General features: G+C 53.5%; 9 protein-coding genes across 9 annotated transcripts; 1 reads left to right on the top strand and 8 right to left on the bottom strand.

Moving 5' to 3' along the window:
* Positions 1-555: 555 nt before the first annotated feature.
* On the bottom strand, positions 556-2,788 carry LMH87_003198 (uncharacterized protein; the record flags this gene model as incomplete). The annotated part of the gene is made up of 3 exons (XM_056203219.1): positions 556-2,538; positions 2,586-2,713; positions 2,773-2,788. 3 exons carry the CDS (start codon positions 2,786-2,788, stop codon positions 556-558), a joined length of 2,127 nt encoding a protein of 708 aa, XP_056047978.1.
* Positions 2,789-3,227: 439 nt separating this feature from the next.
* LMH87_003197 (uncharacterized protein) lies at positions 3,228-4,985 on the bottom strand (the record flags this gene model as incomplete). Its single annotated transcript, XM_056203209.1, has 1 exon — positions 3,228-4,985. One exon carries the CDS (start codon positions 4,983-4,985, stop codon positions 3,228-3,230), a length of 1,758 nt encoding a protein of 585 aa, XP_056047977.1.
* A 1,356-nt stretch (positions 4,986-6,341) lies between these two features.
* LMH87_003196 (uncharacterized protein) lies at positions 6,342-6,948 on the bottom strand (the record flags this gene model as incomplete). Its single annotated transcript, XM_056203198.1, has 2 exons — positions 6,342-6,596; positions 6,688-6,948. 2 exons carry the CDS (start codon positions 6,946-6,948, stop codon positions 6,342-6,344), a joined length of 516 nt encoding a protein of 171 aa, XP_056047976.1.
* A 521-nt stretch (positions 6,949-7,469) lies between these two features.
* On the bottom strand, positions 7,470-8,784 carry LMH87_003195 (uncharacterized protein; the record flags this gene model as incomplete). The annotated part of the gene is made up of 2 exons (XM_056203187.1): positions 7,470-8,406; positions 8,465-8,784. 2 exons carry the CDS (start codon positions 8,782-8,784, stop codon positions 7,470-7,472), a joined length of 1,257 nt encoding a protein of 418 aa, XP_056047975.1.
* A 604-nt stretch (positions 8,785-9,388) lies between these two features.
* On the bottom strand, positions 9,389-10,249 carry LMH87_003194 (uncharacterized protein; the record flags this gene model as incomplete). Its single annotated transcript, XM_056203165.1, has 2 exons — positions 9,389-10,188; positions 10,240-10,249. 2 exons carry the CDS (start codon positions 10,247-10,249, stop codon positions 9,389-9,391), a joined length of 810 nt encoding a protein of 269 aa, XP_056047974.1.
* A 188-nt stretch (positions 10,250-10,437) lies between these two features.
* LMH87_003193 (uncharacterized protein) lies at positions 10,438-11,191 on the bottom strand (the record flags this gene model as incomplete). The annotated part of the gene is made up of 3 exons (XM_056203176.1): positions 10,438-10,526; positions 10,581-10,598; positions 10,669-11,191. 3 exons carry the CDS (start codon positions 11,189-11,191, stop codon positions 10,438-10,440), a joined length of 630 nt encoding a protein of 209 aa, XP_056047973.1.
* Positions 11,192-11,991: 800 nt separating this feature from the next.
* Positions 11,992-13,149, bottom strand: LMH87_003192 (uncharacterized protein; the record flags this gene model as incomplete). The annotated part of the gene is made up of 1 exon (XM_056203154.1): positions 11,992-13,149. The coding sequence occupies one exon, from the start codon at positions 13,147-13,149 to the stop codon at positions 11,992-11,994; it is 1,158 nt and encodes a 385-aa protein (XP_056047972.1).
* A 232-nt stretch (positions 13,150-13,381) lies between these two features.
* Positions 13,382-14,455, top strand: LMH87_003191 (uncharacterized protein; the record flags this gene model as incomplete). The annotated part of the gene is made up of 1 exon (XM_056203142.1): positions 13,382-14,455. The coding sequence occupies one exon, from the start codon at positions 13,382-13,384 to the stop codon at positions 14,453-14,455; it is 1,074 nt and encodes a 357-aa protein (XP_056047971.1).
* A 1,761-nt stretch (positions 14,456-16,216) lies between these two features.
* Positions 16,217-17,332, bottom strand: LMH87_003190 (uncharacterized protein; the record flags this gene model as incomplete). Its single annotated transcript, XM_056203129.1, has 6 exons — positions 16,217-16,271; positions 16,513-16,772; positions 16,829-16,840; positions 16,906-17,068; positions 17,121-17,224; positions 17,297-17,332. 6 exons carry the CDS (start codon positions 17,330-17,332, stop codon positions 16,217-16,219), a joined length of 630 nt encoding a protein of 209 aa, XP_056047970.1.
* Positions 17,333-17,372: the final 40 nt, after the last annotated feature.

Below are 17,372 nucleotides of genomic sequence, written 5' to 3'. Positions count from 1 at the left end.
AGGGATCGCTGTTGACTTTTCCTCTATGTGGACATGGCACCTTTCGATACATCTATTATATAGATGATCTGTCGAGTTGGATTCTTCAGCGCTTTGATAACATCCATCCCTCGACTCACACTGAGCTTTGGCGACTCACACTGAACTAGGTGCCCCACTTGCCGAAACGCCTAAATGGAGACGCACAAAAAAATCAATCCCGCAACCCTGTATAATGACCAATAACGCCCCCGTTTCTCAACCAGCTGATCTCACTACGACAGGCGCTCAACGCCTGTAACATCTTCCGTAGTATAGTGGTCAGTATGCAAGCTTGTCACGCTTGAGACCCGGGTTCAATTCCCGGCGGGAGAGATCCGCCACACTTCCTAGAAGTGCAACCCTTCTTTTTTTTTGCTTTTGTTCCGTCTTTTATACATCTACTATTATCATCATTCACGCTCGCTGCATTTCTTCTGGATATTTTTTTTAGCGCTGGACATTTGAACTGCAAATTTAGCGAGCAACTTCATTTGACAGCTCAATTATCATGCATCATTAACTGCAGCACCATGCTCATCGCCTTCTTGACCTCGTCGCTACCGGAGGCGCAGGCTCAAACGCATCGTCGTCTGAAATCTCATCGTCGCTAATCTCAATGCCCTTAGCTTGAGTCCCAGATTGCGAAAAATTCAGTGTCGTTTGCGTTGCCGGCTTCGCCCGCGTAGATGTCCTAGTAGCAGCAGCCTTTTTGGGAGCCGCCGCGGTCTTTTTTGCTGGCGCAGCTCGCGTGGCTCGCTTCGGCGGCGGCGCGGGTTCTGGCTCTTCGTCCGACTCCATCAGCACATCTTCCTCTTCTTCCTCCTCCTCTACCAGCGGCGCCTTGCGGCCACGGCCCCTCGCTGTCGTCGTCTTCTTCGCCGGTGCCTTTTTTGTTGCCGCGGCGCGCCGCGTTGTTTTTGCGGGTGCCGCGTCCTCATTCGGAAGCGAGTCGGCGATTCGAGATGGCGCCGAGCCGGCGAGGAAGCTAACCTCGCTGACAGGCTCATATGTCCATGCATCAGGCTCCTCTTCCCAATTTCCGTCGAAATCACTGTCCCACGTTGCAGGCTTCGGTCGGAGTACGCGACGTCGCTCTCCATACACCGGCTTCACACCTCTGTCGAGTTGCTGCTCCACCCTTGTTCTGTAAATCTCCATGGCGCTGTTCAGATCTTCGTCGTCAGACTCGAGGCCGAGCATCTGTTTTACCTGGCCTGTGAGGTGCTCAGAAACAAACAACTCCATCGCGTGCTTATCGTCCTTTGCAACGAATTGGTTCACAGCTTCGGAAAACGGCCCTTGCGGAAGAACCTTGAGCGACTGTGCAGAAAGAAAGTCCTGGACCAGCGAGTCAACCTTGACCATGTCACCATCGTCCCCCAGAGTGTCCATAACCTCTGCGGGAGCATCGGCTGTGGCCTTGCGCTGGACCGTCTTTTTGCGATAAAAGTATACCACGTCATTGGTATTGGCCACTTTGCCGACGAATCGGTTGGAAAATCGCTGCGGGTTTTCGCACTCAAAGAGTCCGCCTTCTGGCGCTGTGTACTCGACCTTGAGACGAATCAACGGTAGCGGCCTCTCTTCCAGAGCTTCCTGGTCTGTTTGGATAGCTTCCCACTCTGTACTTGCCTCTTCAATCATTTCCTCCACGACCTCCATCAGTCTGCGCGTGACCTCTTGCCTGTTGTCCTTTTTCTTATCCAAACCTTTGAAGCGCTTATCCTGGTTGAGTATGATTTCTCTTGTGACAAAGGGCCGAACTGTTTTCAATGGAATCTTTTCCATCTTGAACTCCTTCCCAGTGACGCTAACAATGGCCACGTGCTTTTGAACGGCTTCACCGGGAACAAGTGATGTCGCCACGGAAGAACCCGGCTGCATGACGTGGAAGCCAGTTTCAGGATTCTGCGTCGGATCAATCAAGCACTCGTGCTCGTGACCCCATACAATCAGATTCATCCAGTCCGGCAGCACATTCTCAGGCAGATATGAAGTGGCAGTGTGCGCATGGTGGTTTTGATGCACAGCTAGTAGGTTGAACCAGTCTCCGGTTTCGGCGCTGGGCTTGAACCATTTGACTTTGTGATCGCGAAAGGTTCGAAACATTCGCTCGTCGCGGACGTTGCTCAAGCCAAAGAGCGCTAGCTTGGTCTCGCCTTTTTGCAGCAGAATCGGCCGTGCCTCGATATTGTCGGCTTCCGCCACCCGACCGTAGTAATTGAGCAGCCCGCAGGCTTGTAGTAGATCGAGCGAGCAGAGATTTCCGTCTCCAGAGGGGTCGTCATGGTTGCCGTGGATGGAAAACACGGGAATCGAAATGTTAATATCGGGGTCTTCGTAGTTGACGTGGGGAAATGCGCCTTCGAAGACGGTCGCAGCGTCGGAGAGAAATTCGAGTGGGCACGGCTTCATGCCAAGGCAATTTTGTCGGAGGGTTCGCATGACCTGGTACAGCGACTTTCGCGAGGGCTTGTTATCGTGGAACAAGTCTCCGGCCAAAAGGACCATGTCTACCTGTGACAAGTTAGCAAAGGCTGTGAGGGATCGTGGAGCGTCCGTACATCTTCAGTCCGGGCTACAGTCAGAATTTCGTCGAAAGTCCGCCAGCTGTCGTCTTTGCGGATGGCATCTCGCTCTTCGAACCCGACATGGTTATCCGTCGCTACCAGGATGCGAATCGTATGCGCATCTAACGCTGTGTTAACGCACGCCACGAGGCTAATGAGTGGTTGCCGGCTTGCTACTCACCAGTAGATCCAGGCATTTTGCTACCCTCTATTGAGAAACAGCCCTAATCCACCAACTGAGGCTAACTGACGACTTTTTAAGCACTGCAGCCAGTGCAGCTGGGTCGTCAAATCGTCTGGACGGCAAACGGGCAGGTGAATGAACAGGTGGAGTGGACGCGAGTCTAACGGTCGCTGTGACGCGAAATGGTACGAAATCACGTGTAGGTTTAATTGATCACTGCAACACAGCTACCTTTCACAAGCTACAAACAATTGGAAGTCCGCAGAACAAATAAGTTGATGCGATTTGAGATGACAATCTAATTGAAATGTTATAATGTGCGCCGAGGGGCGACCAGAGAAGCCCATATCTACCAAACTCCGGTCGTGATGCATGCGTGTATGTCCCTAGTACCAAGGGTGTATGAGAATGAAGTTGAAAAGAACGTCTATGTACAAGAGAGCCATGAGGGTTTAGATGAGGATACCGCGCTTCCTCCAGCCACCAGGTCCCAGCCAAGCCCAAAGCAGCAGCGCGCAGGCGACCCATACGGTAATGGCTTCACCCCAGAAGGTGGCGGAATAGCAGCGCTTTCCATAGCAGAAAAGCTCATCCTCGCCACCATCGTTTGGCCCGGACGGCTGGCCGGGTTGGTGTGCACCAGATTGATAGCCGGCAGCGTAGACGAGGCCCCAGAATGTCGAGCCCAAGGCAGGCAGCGTGGTCACGATACCAAAGTTGGTGGCAAAATTTTCAACGCCCCAGATGATTGTGACAATCAAAGGCGCCAGGCTGAAGATGGCACCGTAGCCAGCGCCGACAAGGCCGGAGACGACCCAGAAGCGGTCGGCATGGTTCTGCGCCGCGCCCGAGGCTAGGAATGCCAAGCCCAGGGACATGGCCATGGCGAAGAAGAACATGAATGCCACGCGAGAAATGGTAAATCGCTGCAGCCTCGAAGTGCGATGAATGGGTAGCTGGGCATGCTGCGTTTGTGGTGCGGGGGCGACCAGATCGGTGATGGTCCCAATCAACATGCGGCCAAAGGTGCTCGTCAGACCAAAGATGGACACATGGGTAGCCGCCGACGTCTCGCTCCCAAAGCCTTCCGTACTAGGCGGAGACAGCGTCCCGATAATGGTGCCGAGGTTGTTGATGAATGCTTCGCCAGGTCCGACCATTAACAGAAAAGCAAGTGCAAACGGCCACATGGTGTGGTCGGCCAGAAACCTCCTGGTCTCGGCGTTGAGAATCCAGTTCTTCTTCCACTTGGCTTCATCGTCGTCTCTAAAAGAACCAGCAAGCAGCGGCGCGCTTTCGAGGGACGCAGGCGTGCCGGGAGTGTTCGTTCCGTAGGTCCTCTCCGCACGTCGAAGTAGCGAGCGATCGTCCAGAAGACCGCTTTGCTCCAACTCTTCGATGGCTTCCTCAATCAAGTCTTGCTCGTCTACGACCTGCAAGGTAAAGAAGCCGAGAACTCCGACAGCCAACAGGAGAAAGGCCAGGAAGATGAAGAAACGGAACACGTCCACGTCGCCCTTGGAGCCATCTGGCCGCAGGGTGTACAAGAACCGGCTGGCACACTGGCTGATCCACATGCCACTGATGCCAAATGCGGTGATGGGCAGCGCCAGGGCGAGACCTCTGTACTTGCCCTTGCCAAAGTTCTTGGCGCAGGTCGAGACGGCGGAGATGTACATTGCGCAGGTGCCGGCGCCGATGCAGACAAAGGCAAAAACCATGAGGGGATAGGACCACTCGTTGCCGCGCTCGGGCGATTTCCCGAGAACATTGTATTCGATGTCGAGCTTGCGGTAGAGGGTGGCGGCCGTGCCGTAGCCGGTGGCGAAGAGCAGCGCGGCCAGGAGCGACAGCGGCGCGGGCCCGGCTCGGTCGCAGGCGTAGCCCATGACGGAGATGGGGAGGTACAGGGCGACGGAGCTGCCGATGGCGACTCCATTGACCTGGAACTGGGTGTAGCGCAGACGGGATTGGAACTTGGGCGCGTAGAGCGAGAAGACGGCGTTGGAGCCGGCGCACAGGGACATGAGGGTGGCGACGACGAGGGCAATGGTGCGGACATTCTTTTTGCGTCGGATCAGGCGCCGGCGCTCTGACGTGTCGGACAAAGAGACGCCGTCGTCGCTGACGGTATATGTGGACAGGTTGTCGTCGTGGTCGTCATTGCGTTGGCTGGTGGCCGCCGCAGGCCGGTCGTCGGACGGGGCCATGCTAGGCCTCGGCGCTGGACAAGGCTGACGACTGGAGAGCTGTGCTTGCTGGCGCAGAAGAAAATAAACGTGAAGGCGACGGGAAAAAAAATAGAAAACAAGAGACACTTGCTGAACCGAGTCGGGCGGGACCAAGAAAGAAACAAGCAGAGATGGAGAAAAGATGGAAGAGACGGAAGATAACGGTGGGTGCTTGCGACAGCATGACCACCGGGTCGAGTCACGCTGGCCATGGCTCGCATCACGTAATTGCCCGCCGTGACCATGGCTGCGACTGCGACTGCGACTGTGACTGTCACCTACCCGATCCGTCGCAGCCCATGCCGGGCCAGCCGCCGCCACGGCCAGCGTACCCGTCCAGCGGGTGAGGCGCTGTAATTCCGCTGCGGCTTTACCTGGAGTGGGCGACAAGAAGGGACTTTTGGCGCTAGAATGGACTTTTGGCGCTAGAATGGGGCTGGTGCGGGGAAGTTCCAGGCTGCTACAGGGGACAGGCACAGGAACAGCTTCACTCTGGAGAATCGGGTCCAGGCAAACCATAACGCCTCGGGTTGATTAATATAAAAGTTGATTAGCTAACGAATGTCGACTTAATGTCAATCTCGCAAAAAATTGCTTCTACTCGCGGTGTTACTCGAGGCCATGTCGACAAAACAACCATCATCATCAACATTTTGCCCATGCTTCTAAAGTGATAGCAAACTATCATTGTCAGGTACCTGTCAACGCCGCTCACTCACCGTTTCATTCGTTCTGCTTCAAATTCGTTTTTGACAGAGGTTGAAGAATCACAATGTCGTGTCACATCGGCGACCAAGAGCGGCACGCCGAGCAACTGCGCCATCACCAAGTTAGATATCGCTCAAGGGTTGTAGTGACCATCCGAAAAGCCAGTTTCTATCTTTGGGGGACAATGTTTTTTCTTATTCTTTATTCATTGCGCTCGAAAATGCAAGTTTGTTCTCATTAGTCGGTCCCTACATTTCCCTTGATGCCGGCCGAAACGGAAGCGCCGCTCTCTGATGCTGCACTGGTCACACCAACGACGCTGTTCGCGGCGTTGTCGCTCTAATTGCATTATCGGAGTTCTCACCATGACCAAGGCTATCTCTCAGGCTGGACTGACAGTAGCAGCCTTCACCGATTCTCTAAGCACATCCTTAGACCTCTCTAGAGAGTCTTCGAGGTGGGCTAAATTGGGCATCTTTTGCGAACTTGCAACCCTGTGCTCATGTTTTCGAAAGCCGTTGCAGCAGAACGATAACTTATACATAGCGTACCGGAAGACCTCCCCATTCGCCAGGATTGGCTAGCAAGCATCTTCTTGATTGATACACAACTCTGCATCCCCAATGTTCAGTGTGCTACCCTTGCTTGCCGAGCCCGTCGCCATCGCCACAGCGTCTCGATCGAGTACCACAGGGTGCAAAGCACCGATGCCGCCAGAAACACCCAAAAAGTAATAATGGACGAGAATAAGAATGATCGACCGCCCTCGCTATCCAAAAGAGTCATGGACTGGCCGGCAGGCGCATGGTGGAACAACTTCTCAGCAAGCTCTGGGATGATGGTGTCGGTTCGGCCCAGCAGCTCTGAACAAAACGACGAAGACTGCTTCATCATTAATATACTAAATCGGACGTTGCGGGTGGCTGTGCCCAGCCTTGTGGGGAAGAACAAGGGCCATCGGCGACAGACTTACAGAATTGGCGTAGCACAAGGAGAGCAGCGCTATTTGGTTGGCCGTTTGAGACTGCGCATTGCCTATGGAGCTTTGGTTCACCGACATGGCAGCGAAAACAGCTCCAGATACAGGCAGCAGCACGACGAGAGCAAAAAGCATAAAGTTATGCGACAGCGGCTGCGGTGGCGGCGGGTTGGGAGTGGAAGATGCATCTGTCGACACTCGCGCGGGCCGCAGCTCCGAAACAACGGTACCCATCTCTTGCTGTTTTTCAACCATGATTCTTCCTCTCCCTTTCACGGTTGAGTGTCGAGAATGTTGTTTTCTAGGTGAAGATTCCTGTTTGAAGAGCAGAGGGAGACGATCTTGCGCTATCCTTGAAAGTTGTTGATAAGGGGGCAACGCGCTGGGCTATTATGTAGGTGAGATGGGCTTGCCCGCCTTTCCTGTTTGGGGCCTCGCCGAGGAGGGCTGAAGAGAACTTCAACTTGGGGCTGACAGGTGCTTTGTTGGCAGCCGCTACTGTGAGTTAGCGCGGGTGAGGCGTTGTCCTGAGCGCGTTATAGCTTCTAGTTGAGATGGTTGAGACATGGACTTTTGGCGCTTACAACTACCAGGGCGTTGCAAGCAAGTTGCAGTACGCTGTTGAGATACCCTACATTGGGCAGCAACAGCCGGTGAGCTTGAATCTTGTTGGGCGGCAAATAATGTTCCGATATTTCTGCCCTTTCCGAATACAAAGATTCCATTGTTCTATTGTGAATCGGAGCTAAATCGTTTGGGACGGTTCTCTTTCCTCCCTAATTGCGTCCCTGTCCCTGGCCCCGTTGCTGCCCCTGGCCCTGTTGCTGCCCCTGGCCCTGTTTCTGTCCCTGGCTCTGTTTCTGTCCCTGACCCTGTTTCTTTCCCTGGCCTTGGCCTTGGCCCTGGGAAAACTGAAGATTCTCATTCCCAACAACGCCATTGAGCACATCGCCGGTGCCCTGCAGCTGCCCGTTGCCGCCATCCAGCATGATGTTTGCATAGTTGTCCGCGAGAAGCTGCACGCCGCTCTCAAAGTCTTTTCCGTCAAACGCACAGTGCCCTCCGTTGGGGGTATTGTCCACCGTCTGCAGCGCGTTAATCTGGTTGTCGCTCAGACCGGCCTTCTGGCCCGCCGCCTCGTAAGCCTTAATCGTCGCGGGGATGAGGCCCTGCAGCGACGCCAGCTCCTGCTGCGTCGACTGGAAGTGAATCTTGGTGTTCTGCAGTGCGTCCGATGCATTGGCTGCAATCGGGACCTGCGGCTCCAGCCCGCCGCACGAGAGCATTACGCCGGCGTTGGGATAGTTGCCCATAAAGGCGGGCATGAAGAAGCCTGCGAGCGTGAGCGAGCCGCCGCTGACACCCATGAAGAAGACATTGGACTTGTTGAATGTCACCATCTCTGGGAGCACGTTGGTGATGAGCTCGTTGACGGCCGCGGAGTGCTCGGCCCCCTGCGGCCGCTGCACGCCGTTCTGGTCAGCGCCGCCCCATTTCAGGTTCGGGTCGGGGGCCAGCACCGCGACGCCCATAAGGTTAGAGTTGACACCCTCGTTGGGGAATGCGAAGAAGGACTGCCCACCGTCGCCGTGAAGCAGCACGTTCATGCCAATGGCGCCATCGGTGTTGGGGGCGGCTTGTGCGCCCTGCACGCCGGACGCCGCGGTGAACTGGTCGGCAGGTGCGCTGACTCTGAAGCGGATAGGAAGATTACTGCGTTACTGATTAGTCTTGATTCAGTGGTCTGTGTTGTGGATGTAGGCTTCCTTACTTGATCTGGACAGTCATGTCGAGCGTAGTAGAGCCATCTTTGGCAGTGGAGATGCCACCAGGCTTCTGCGCAGCCTTCTCCTGCGCAGTGAGCTTTTGGCCGCCGTTCTTGCCACCGTTGCCACCATTGCCGTTGTTGTTTTTGCCGTTGCCATTGTTACCATTTCCATTGTTACCATTTCCATTGTTACCATTTCCATTGCTTCCGTTGCCATTGTTGCCATTGCCGTTGTTACGCTGAGGAGCAGCCTCGGCAAACGCCAGACAGAGGACCACCAGTGCAAACAACACTGCTAGCAGCGAGTTTCTCGACTTAAACATTGTGAAGGAACGTTGGATGGTTAAAAAAAAAGGTAGTCGTACGACTCAAAAAAGTATAAAGAAATCCGGGCCGGCCGATGAAGAAAGAAGTGAAATAGATAAGAGTACAAGACTGAAAAAAAAGAAGATCAGACGCAGGCAGTGTCGGGGAGCTTAATCATAATAAGAACAGCAACTAGCCCGCAAATCCCAGTTTCAGCGTCGTAAGGCTGTATTTGACATCGTGAAACTGCTTCCGGTGTTGGGAGTTTCGCGTACTGTTTCGACTCCTGGGGCCGCTAACCTCGATAGGCGCAGTGCGCCGACGCACCGAGAGACTCTTTCATCGCACTGTATTTTGTCGATTCATATCGACTCGAGGCATTCTATCTGGGGCACTCAACTGACCAGAAACATGGGGTTGGGGTCTGCAAAATGCGCCTTTGCTAGTAACGTGCGTCTCAGAATCGCGTCGTCTGAATCACGGGCTCTAGCAGCTGCGGGCGTAACCATGCGCGTATGTACGCCTCAGCGCCAGGGAAGAGAAAAGGGAAAGAAAGAAGCATAACGAGGCTGAAGTGCTTTGTTTTAAGATTATTTTACTTTATTGAATGCGTCCCTTGAGCTAAGTATATAGCTGCGGTGCCTCGAGCGCTGTGTATACTTCGCAGTCCCACGCCGGTACTGGCCGCGGTGGCTCTGCCCGCCTTGGCGCTGGCAAACTAGCGAGTGCATTAATTGGATTGCCGTCCATGGGCGGCGGAATAGTGACATGCCGAGCGCCTCTGAACGTCGATACGAGGATCGAGTCAGGCGCCGCGTAGATAATAAAGTCGTCGTCCATGAAGACGTGGTTGGCGACGCCAGACCGACGCTGGTGAAACGTGTCAATGGTGAGCGCGGGTTCAAACCGCTTTGGGCGGATAATGTCATTGAAAGTCTGCTGTGAGCTGGAGATGCATGCGATGTTGTCCGTCGCCAGGAGCAGTTCGCTAAATGTACAGGGCTCGTGGATGACGTGCGGCCGTGGCTGCCACAGCACCACCAGGTAGTCATCCCACGCCTGGATGTTGTGCCACTCGGCCCAGTCCCAGGTCGGGCGGTGGAACTTGGGGCTGGTGAGGCATTTCTCGTAGTCCCGGTGGACAAACGTCTCGGTGAGCACATTGAAGCACAGCAGCTTCCACTGGGACACGGCCAGGGTGCTCTTGCTCCCGTGGAAGTGGAGACATGTCTGCACAACGCCGAGCATGTAAAGGCCATGATTGTTCATCTTTTGGCATCGTAATGAAAATCGCAAGATGCCGTCCGAGTAGGGATGAGACGGGTCTGCGGTCCGTGACGGATTTGCGACTGTTGTCTCGTATCTTTGAACGGGCTTGCCCTGGCTATATTTGACTACGACAATGATGTGAATGCGAGTATCTGCAATTCAAGTTAGTCAGTAAGCGACAAGAAATTGCCGTGAAGACATACCGAGTGGCATAGGTTTATAGACCCAAGAGAGGAAAAATACGCCATCATCAGTTGGGTGGAACACAGCCCCTGGCACATTTTGTAGACACGATACACATCCGCGCGGCGGAGCTGTCAGCTCAGAGGCTGTCGCTTGGAGATCTACTGTCGATCCACCCCAGGACCAGTGAAAAACGTCGCCACTGCTGGTAATGGCAATTACCGTGCTGTCATGAGCATAGCATTTTGCGAAACGGCCAGGTAATGAGAGCCGCCTCCATTCGCCTCGTAGTTGATTCCATATTTGGCTGTCAAGTGGGTTAGTACAGTCTCGATCAGTGCGTGGAACTGAAGGTACTTACAGTTCACGGCAAACTTGACTGCCCGCATTCAAGTCAATGGAGCGGAAGACGATCAGCTTTTTCGTCAAGGTTTGTAAATGTAGCTTACGACCAGCGATAAGACTTGCCCCGAAGCTACACCTGCTGCGGGCTAGTGTCCTGAGGTCGTTGACAACCACATAACTATCCTCCGGCTGCCAGGCTAGCAGGCCGTCATCGTAGCACATCGGAGGGCTGTCTAGTCCAAAATCCAGACACTCGGACTGGTGAAAAGCGTCCTCACGCATATCATCGACACCCAGCGCCTCGTTGCTGCCGACGAACCATCGCGATGAAAAGTACGCATTCGGGCGACACCGTAGGTACTTGTCAATGTACAGCCGCGCGTTCGCAGAAAACAGCCTCTGGCCGTCCGAGTGCGGTAGGCCATGCTTCTCCGTCAAGCCAGCAAAATAACGACAGCACACCGACGCGGTGACGGCGCCAAAGGTCCACGCGGCGTGCCAGCTGCGGCACACATTGGCGCACGTGAGCAGGTCCTCGAGTTCGAGAAACTGCGAAATGTAAATGATGATTTCAGCAGGTAGATCTTCGAGCGAGGCAAGCTTGATGCGGGTCTCGTGGATGTGCATGCGTCGTCGGAGGTAGAGCAGATCCCAGGACGACAAGCTCCCGAGGAAGCCATCAATGGCCAGCTGCCTCTCGCGTGTATCCAACCCTTCAAGTTCCATCAACACCGAGAAATGGGGCTCAGACTGGAGGTTATATATGCTATATAGGGTGATTGTTGGTGCATGAGACGATGTAAAGTTTGAATGCGAACTTTGAGAGCTGGAGCGGACTGCTGGCTGCGTCACCCGTCTTATGAGCGAGGATGGGCACCTTGGGGTTGGGCAGCAGGCCGGCTCGTGGTGGGGGAGGGACCGGACCCTGGCTGGTGTCTAGGGCGTGAGCGATATTCGTGCGCGCACGAAAGCGGATGGCTCGATGGCTTGTATGCATGCAACCTCATGCGCGTCCTTGCGCAGATTGCTGCAGCCGTGGGCTGAATGTCGCTGGCCGAGATGCAGAGGGCAGCTGACAGCGTGGGAGGATCCGAGTTTTTGGGTGCAAGAGTCACTATGTGCGCACGTGTGCCCTGGCGTCTTGTCTGGCTGACCCAGTGTAATTCAACCATCTTGTTTGTCCGTAACCAGCAGGCAAATATTGATAATGTTCAGTCTTTCAAAAGCAGCGGATCGAATCGGAAGTTATTTATGATAATCTTGGGACTTTCTTCAATTAACAATCCCAGCAGTCCTCATCTTCGCTAATGGCGCAAGCTCTCCATGTAACAAAACGGAGATGCAGTCCTAACTCTACACATGTACATGTATACTGCGTGCGCTATAACGTTCAGTAATTAAAATACTGCCGCGATTATATCAGACCATCATTCATCAGAATGACCCTCCATTTGCTTCCACCATGCCTTGATGCCCGCCACGTCACACCAGGTCATGTCGACGGGATCCTCGAACCACCATTCTCGTCCATTCTTGGCATCGCTCGCATACTTCTTTAGACTGCCGCCGTCAAACCGATGGTTCTTCACACCTGTAAGAAGAACAACGCTACCAATCGCAGGGTTAAACGACTCGGGGTCAAGAAACACGGTCAGGTGCACCTGCTTCGCGGTCGAGGGGTCTGCCAGCCGCGCCGTGCGCTGCTTATACGGCGGCAGATATGACGCTTCTACCGGTGACAGTGACACTATAATGGCAAGGGTATTGCAGGTCCAATTTTGCGCATACGGTAGCGACGGAATCGCGTGTAGTGTGGTGAGCTTGAGCGGCGTCTGGCGGTCAGCCCAATCCCGAGGGAGCGCCACTGGGCCCTGTGCGCGCGATGACGGTGTCACCTTTGGCGTGCTCTTTTTTCTTGAGTTTGGAAATACAATCTTTTCCATGTCCTCAAAAGCGTCGTCCATATCAAAGTCGTCACCATATCCTGACGAGGCTGGCTCCGGCTTGACAGCAACAGGCGCTTCCTCCACTTCCGGACCAAAAGCGGTCGGCGATGACCGGGGCGTCCTTTGTGTCGCTTTCCCTTTGCCTTTATCCTTCCCAGGAGTTGACTCAGCGTCAGGAATCACCACTTCGGTTCTATATTGCTTGATCATTTCGCGGTACGAGTCGTTCCATCCAATAGTGGTAAGACTGTGCAGTGCGAGAAAGACCATTTTCTGATCTGCTTTCCCATTGGCAGCACGATCCTCCGGGTCTGTAACCTCGAATTCCAGATCGAACAGATCTACCTTAATGTAAAAGCCCGTCGAGACCTCGCCAGTCTCCACGAACCGGTGACAGTCGGCGCTGAGGAGCGCCTGCACACAAAATTCACCATCGCCCAGAAGAAGCCGGACAGCCTGCCAGCGGCCCGTCTTTGACACGGGAATAATGTCGACACCCTCCACGAGAAAAATGGTGCCTGGAGCGCAGTACCGCGTCCTCAGTATATCTCGAATGACGGGCACGAGCGTGAATGCTTCATGGTCGGGCGCCGTGGCGATGGCGTTGGCATCGACGCTCGGAGCCGCGGTTTCGGCCATGCGCGCCAAATAAAGGTTGCTTCATTTGGGAATTTCAGATATCTTGCATTTTCGACTCTTCTGCTGCGAGTACCAAGTGTGCAAACGCAAGCTTGGCCGGCGTGCCGTTTGGAGAGTTGACAATGTATGCATATAGCGGATACGAATCGCTCAATCGGGGTACCATCTTTTACCTTATGACGTCGCGTCGTCGACGATTTCGCATTGTACATGAGACGAAATTATTTTCAAAATGGACAGCAATTACCGAAAAGAGCTTGAAATTGCATTCGATGTCTTGCAGAAAGCGTCGAGTCTGAGTCAGACTGTTGTTTCTGTCCAGGACAAGGCCGGAATTGAAAAGGACGATCTGAGCCCCGTCACCGTCGCCGATTTCGCAGTGCAAGGGCTGCTCGCAGCAACCTTCAAAGGAGCATTTCCGCAAGACAATTTTGTGGGCGAGGAGGACGCAGCACATCTGCGAACTAATGAGGCGCTTCTAAGTCGTGTATGGGAGCTGCTAAGCACAGTGCCTCGCGACGGACTCACAAAGGTACCTGGGTCGAAAGAGCAGCTTTGCGACCTTGTTGATCTGTGTGGATCTGGTGTGCCGGAGCGCACAAGAACATGGGTTTTCGACCCCATCGACGGCACAAGGACTTATATGATGGGCCAAGTCTATGCAATCAATATTGGGCTGCTGGTCGACGGACAGCAGATGTTCAGTGCTGTTGGCTGCCCCAACACATCGATGGACGCCAAGGCGCCGATAAATAACCCAGATATCGACCCATCCAACGGCGGATGCATTGCTTTCGCTGTCAAGGGCCATGGTGCATGGGTCCGACCGATGCATGGCGCAACGCAAGAGGTGACGCCACGCCGACTACAGCAACAACCATCTGTCAATCGTGTCCAGGACCTGAACTTCGTGACGAGCCACGACATGGCCGATTCAATCCTGCCCGGCATACACGAGAAACTCACAGCGCGTATGGGCATCGCCTTTCCGGGCTGCGACCTATTGCCGTGGGTGCTGCGCTGGACGGTACTCGCCATGGGACTCGGCAATACGACGGTGCAGATCTACAAGAGCCGGCAGCGGCTGGGCAAGATATGGGACCACGCGGGCGCCATGCTACTCTACGAGGAGACGGGGGGCAAGATTACCGACATTGACGGCAAGCCGCTCGATTGGATGGCGGGACGCAAGTTTGAGCGCAATTTTGGGTTCGTTGCGGCGCCGCCGAGCATTCACGCTGCGGTCTTGGAGCAGGTGCACAGCACGTTGAAAGAAAACGGCCATGCGGACATGCTGAGGGTATAGTGACACTCTGGGCCAGAGCCGAGGATCACATGGGAGCCGACAGATGCTAGTGGATCTCTGTGCATTATATAATAATCGAAAACACCTCTTCTCAATACTGTTTGTGACTATTGACTCCTTCCTAGCCCTGCGGCGGCATCTGATTGAGGCTGTCACTCGAGCCGAGTTGGGCGAAGGCTTGTGTCCTGGACAGTCTGCACACTACTGCAAACCCACATCAGCTGGCAGCAAGTCTCTCATATTTACCACTGGCACAAGCCGAAATTCACTTGTTCGAAACTTGTATCCGGTCCGACTGCGCACGCGACCACTTGCTCGATTTGAGAAATGAAAAACAGATCATGATACAGAGCATCTGCATGTGAAGGAGCGACACCAGCACTCTTCTTGAAAAGGCGGCCCCGTGACTTGTTACTCAAGTCGGCCGAGATTCTGGTTTGGTGACATGCTGGCTCGCAGTGAACGATGATGCGGGTAGCTCTGCCCGGAGTCCATCTATACTTAGCGAAGCCGAGATGGGCTACTGCTACCAGTGAAGCCCGAGCCAACCGGAGCGGCCTCTGTTCTTCAACAAAATTCTTGAGAGGGGTACAGGACCGCATGCGGCCAGAAACACGCACAGAAACCAGCCGTACCGTGCGTCTTATATAGCTGTGCAGACGTGGTATGCCTCTAAAAGGTACAATCCCGGCTACATTCGCTTGCATTGGGACTATTGAATAACACCTCTGATGGCGCTGTGGTAAGAAAACCAGCTCATTACCTACCGCTATTATTTTTATTTTATTGCTATATTGCAGGCGATTTTTATTGTGTCGCTGCCACAGTAATATTGCTCGGTAAGACTCGCCGATCCGAGGGTGCTTGTGATGTGATGTTGTGCCAAACATGGCACACGTTGGCCAAAAGTCGATGCCTGTCGTCCGTAAGTACAAGGCTATACCGCTGCATTCTTATCTTGGACCAGAATGCGAAGCCAAACTGCGCAAACTGATCAAATCCACCGCGACGGCGTTTGATAGATAGGTCTGATTTTTTTGTGACTTTTCGACTAGCATGTGGTGGTGAAGAGGTGTTCCTGCGCAAAGCATTATATACTTACAAATGGAACCTAAAACTCGATGCGTCCAGTTTCCAAGCGAACGTGCCACTGCCTGCCGCGGAACCTGAGCGCTTGAGGCAACTGCCGAAATGTGACCACAGTAATTTTGGCTTCAACCACAAAACTAGTCGCGGCGTTATCATTTTTGACTGAATCGTGACATTTCTCTCTCACTGTTGCCATATTTCGCACCGCATGTCAGTGCCGGATGGTTCGGCCACGGCAAGTGCTGCTGGATCCTTTGCCACCTCCACTAGAGGCAATGACCGAGAATAAAATCTGGCGGCCATGTTAGCTGGACGATTCAATTCGAATTTAGGATAAGTTGTTTTCAATGTCACATTTAGAGCAGCTAAGAACCTACCATGGTCCATGGAGGAGTTGGGTTGCAGAGGACTTACTCCTGATATTAACTTGCACTGCAATGTGAATTCGCTAACTAACTACTGATAGTGCTGAGGGTAAATAAATATCTGATTTACTATTATGATTTCCAATAAAGGACAAAAAGGATCGTCCTAGCGACAGTAAATCCTCAGGTATCTATCAACCGCTTAAAAGGCTCTGCGGAGAAGTTTTTCGACGGCATGCGGAACATCCCAGGGAGTAGCCCACCATTTCGCGGGTGTCCAGCAGTTTTGAGGACACTTTCTCGGCAGTCAACAGTGCGCGCGTACTAGGCAGAACCATATACCCTGAAACAGTAATAGCAATCTGTATAACAACCACAGGTGTTGGTGTCAGTTCTGATTACTTTAAGTATAATGGGAAGCCACCTTTCTTTCTCAAAGGCATAACAAAATAAAAATAGCATTTTCGGAGAGGAATGTAGGAGCAGGGGGGCCAGATGCTTGTAGAGGCAAAGTCGCAGCCAGCTTTGGCGAAACGAACTTTGTTTCTCCAGTATCGGGACTTTACAGCTTGAAAAAGAAAGAAAAAATTAAATTAAACGTACGTGTTTACAATACCCCCGATCATACATCCCAGAAGCGGTCCGCCATCGATTGCGCCTTGGATCACGTCGCTGGTTGGCCCGACCTCAAAGCGCCGCCGGAACTGGGCCTCTTTTCCAGACCACAAGCCAACGGTTAAGATAGGAGCAAAGGCAGACCCCCACAGGCCGATAGCAAACAGGTGCGCAAAGCTGAGAAGCACCGGGTGTGTCCCGGCAGCATGCTTGGCCATGAACGGTGCGGCGACGACGGTCGCTGCGGACTACATTATGAGACCCGCCATTGTGTCAGCTATTTTCCATCTTTGCAAGTTCCTACTTTGCCGTATCGCTGTTACAGTTTAATGTAAAATTACAAAAGCTGGCCAGAAAGAAGGGGGCGAGGTCATATTTTACCAGAACAATGTTCCACGCCAGGATACCTCTCAGCGCATTGACTGTCTGCGATTTTTGTGCCAAACTGGTAGCAGCAAGGGCGAGCACGGTGAGACTGAGCAGCGCGATCCCACCGATGCTACTTGAGTAGACTTTGAGCCACTTCTCGAGGCGTTTGCTGCGTCTGTGCCATGCTTCTTGTCTGCCATTAACATAGGCCGGGCATGAAGTCTGACTGTTCTGCGACGGCATCGGTCTGGTTGACGTTTACCCTTCGGTGCAAAAGCCGTGGTGTGGAAAGCCGATTAAGAGTTGTGCAAGAGAAGCCAGTTAACAAACTCTATATGGCGATGAACGAATAAGTCAGTCACAAACGAGTGACTATTCTTTGCGAGGAGATGAAGAGATATACTTTTTTTTTCACAGACTTGGAGAGGGCAGCTGACATCGTTGGCGTGGTGGCGCGCATGGAGTCTCGATGCCACCCA

Source organism: Akanthomyces muscarius, chromosome 2 (assembly GCF_028009165.1).
Source record: "Akanthomyces muscarius strain Ve6 chromosome 2, whole genome shotgun sequence".
NCBI classification, from domain to species: domain Eukaryota; kingdom Fungi; phylum Ascomycota; class Sordariomycetes; order Hypocreales; family Cordycipitaceae; genus Akanthomyces; species Akanthomyces muscarius.
This window is presented reverse-complemented; position numbering and strand designations above follow the sequence as displayed.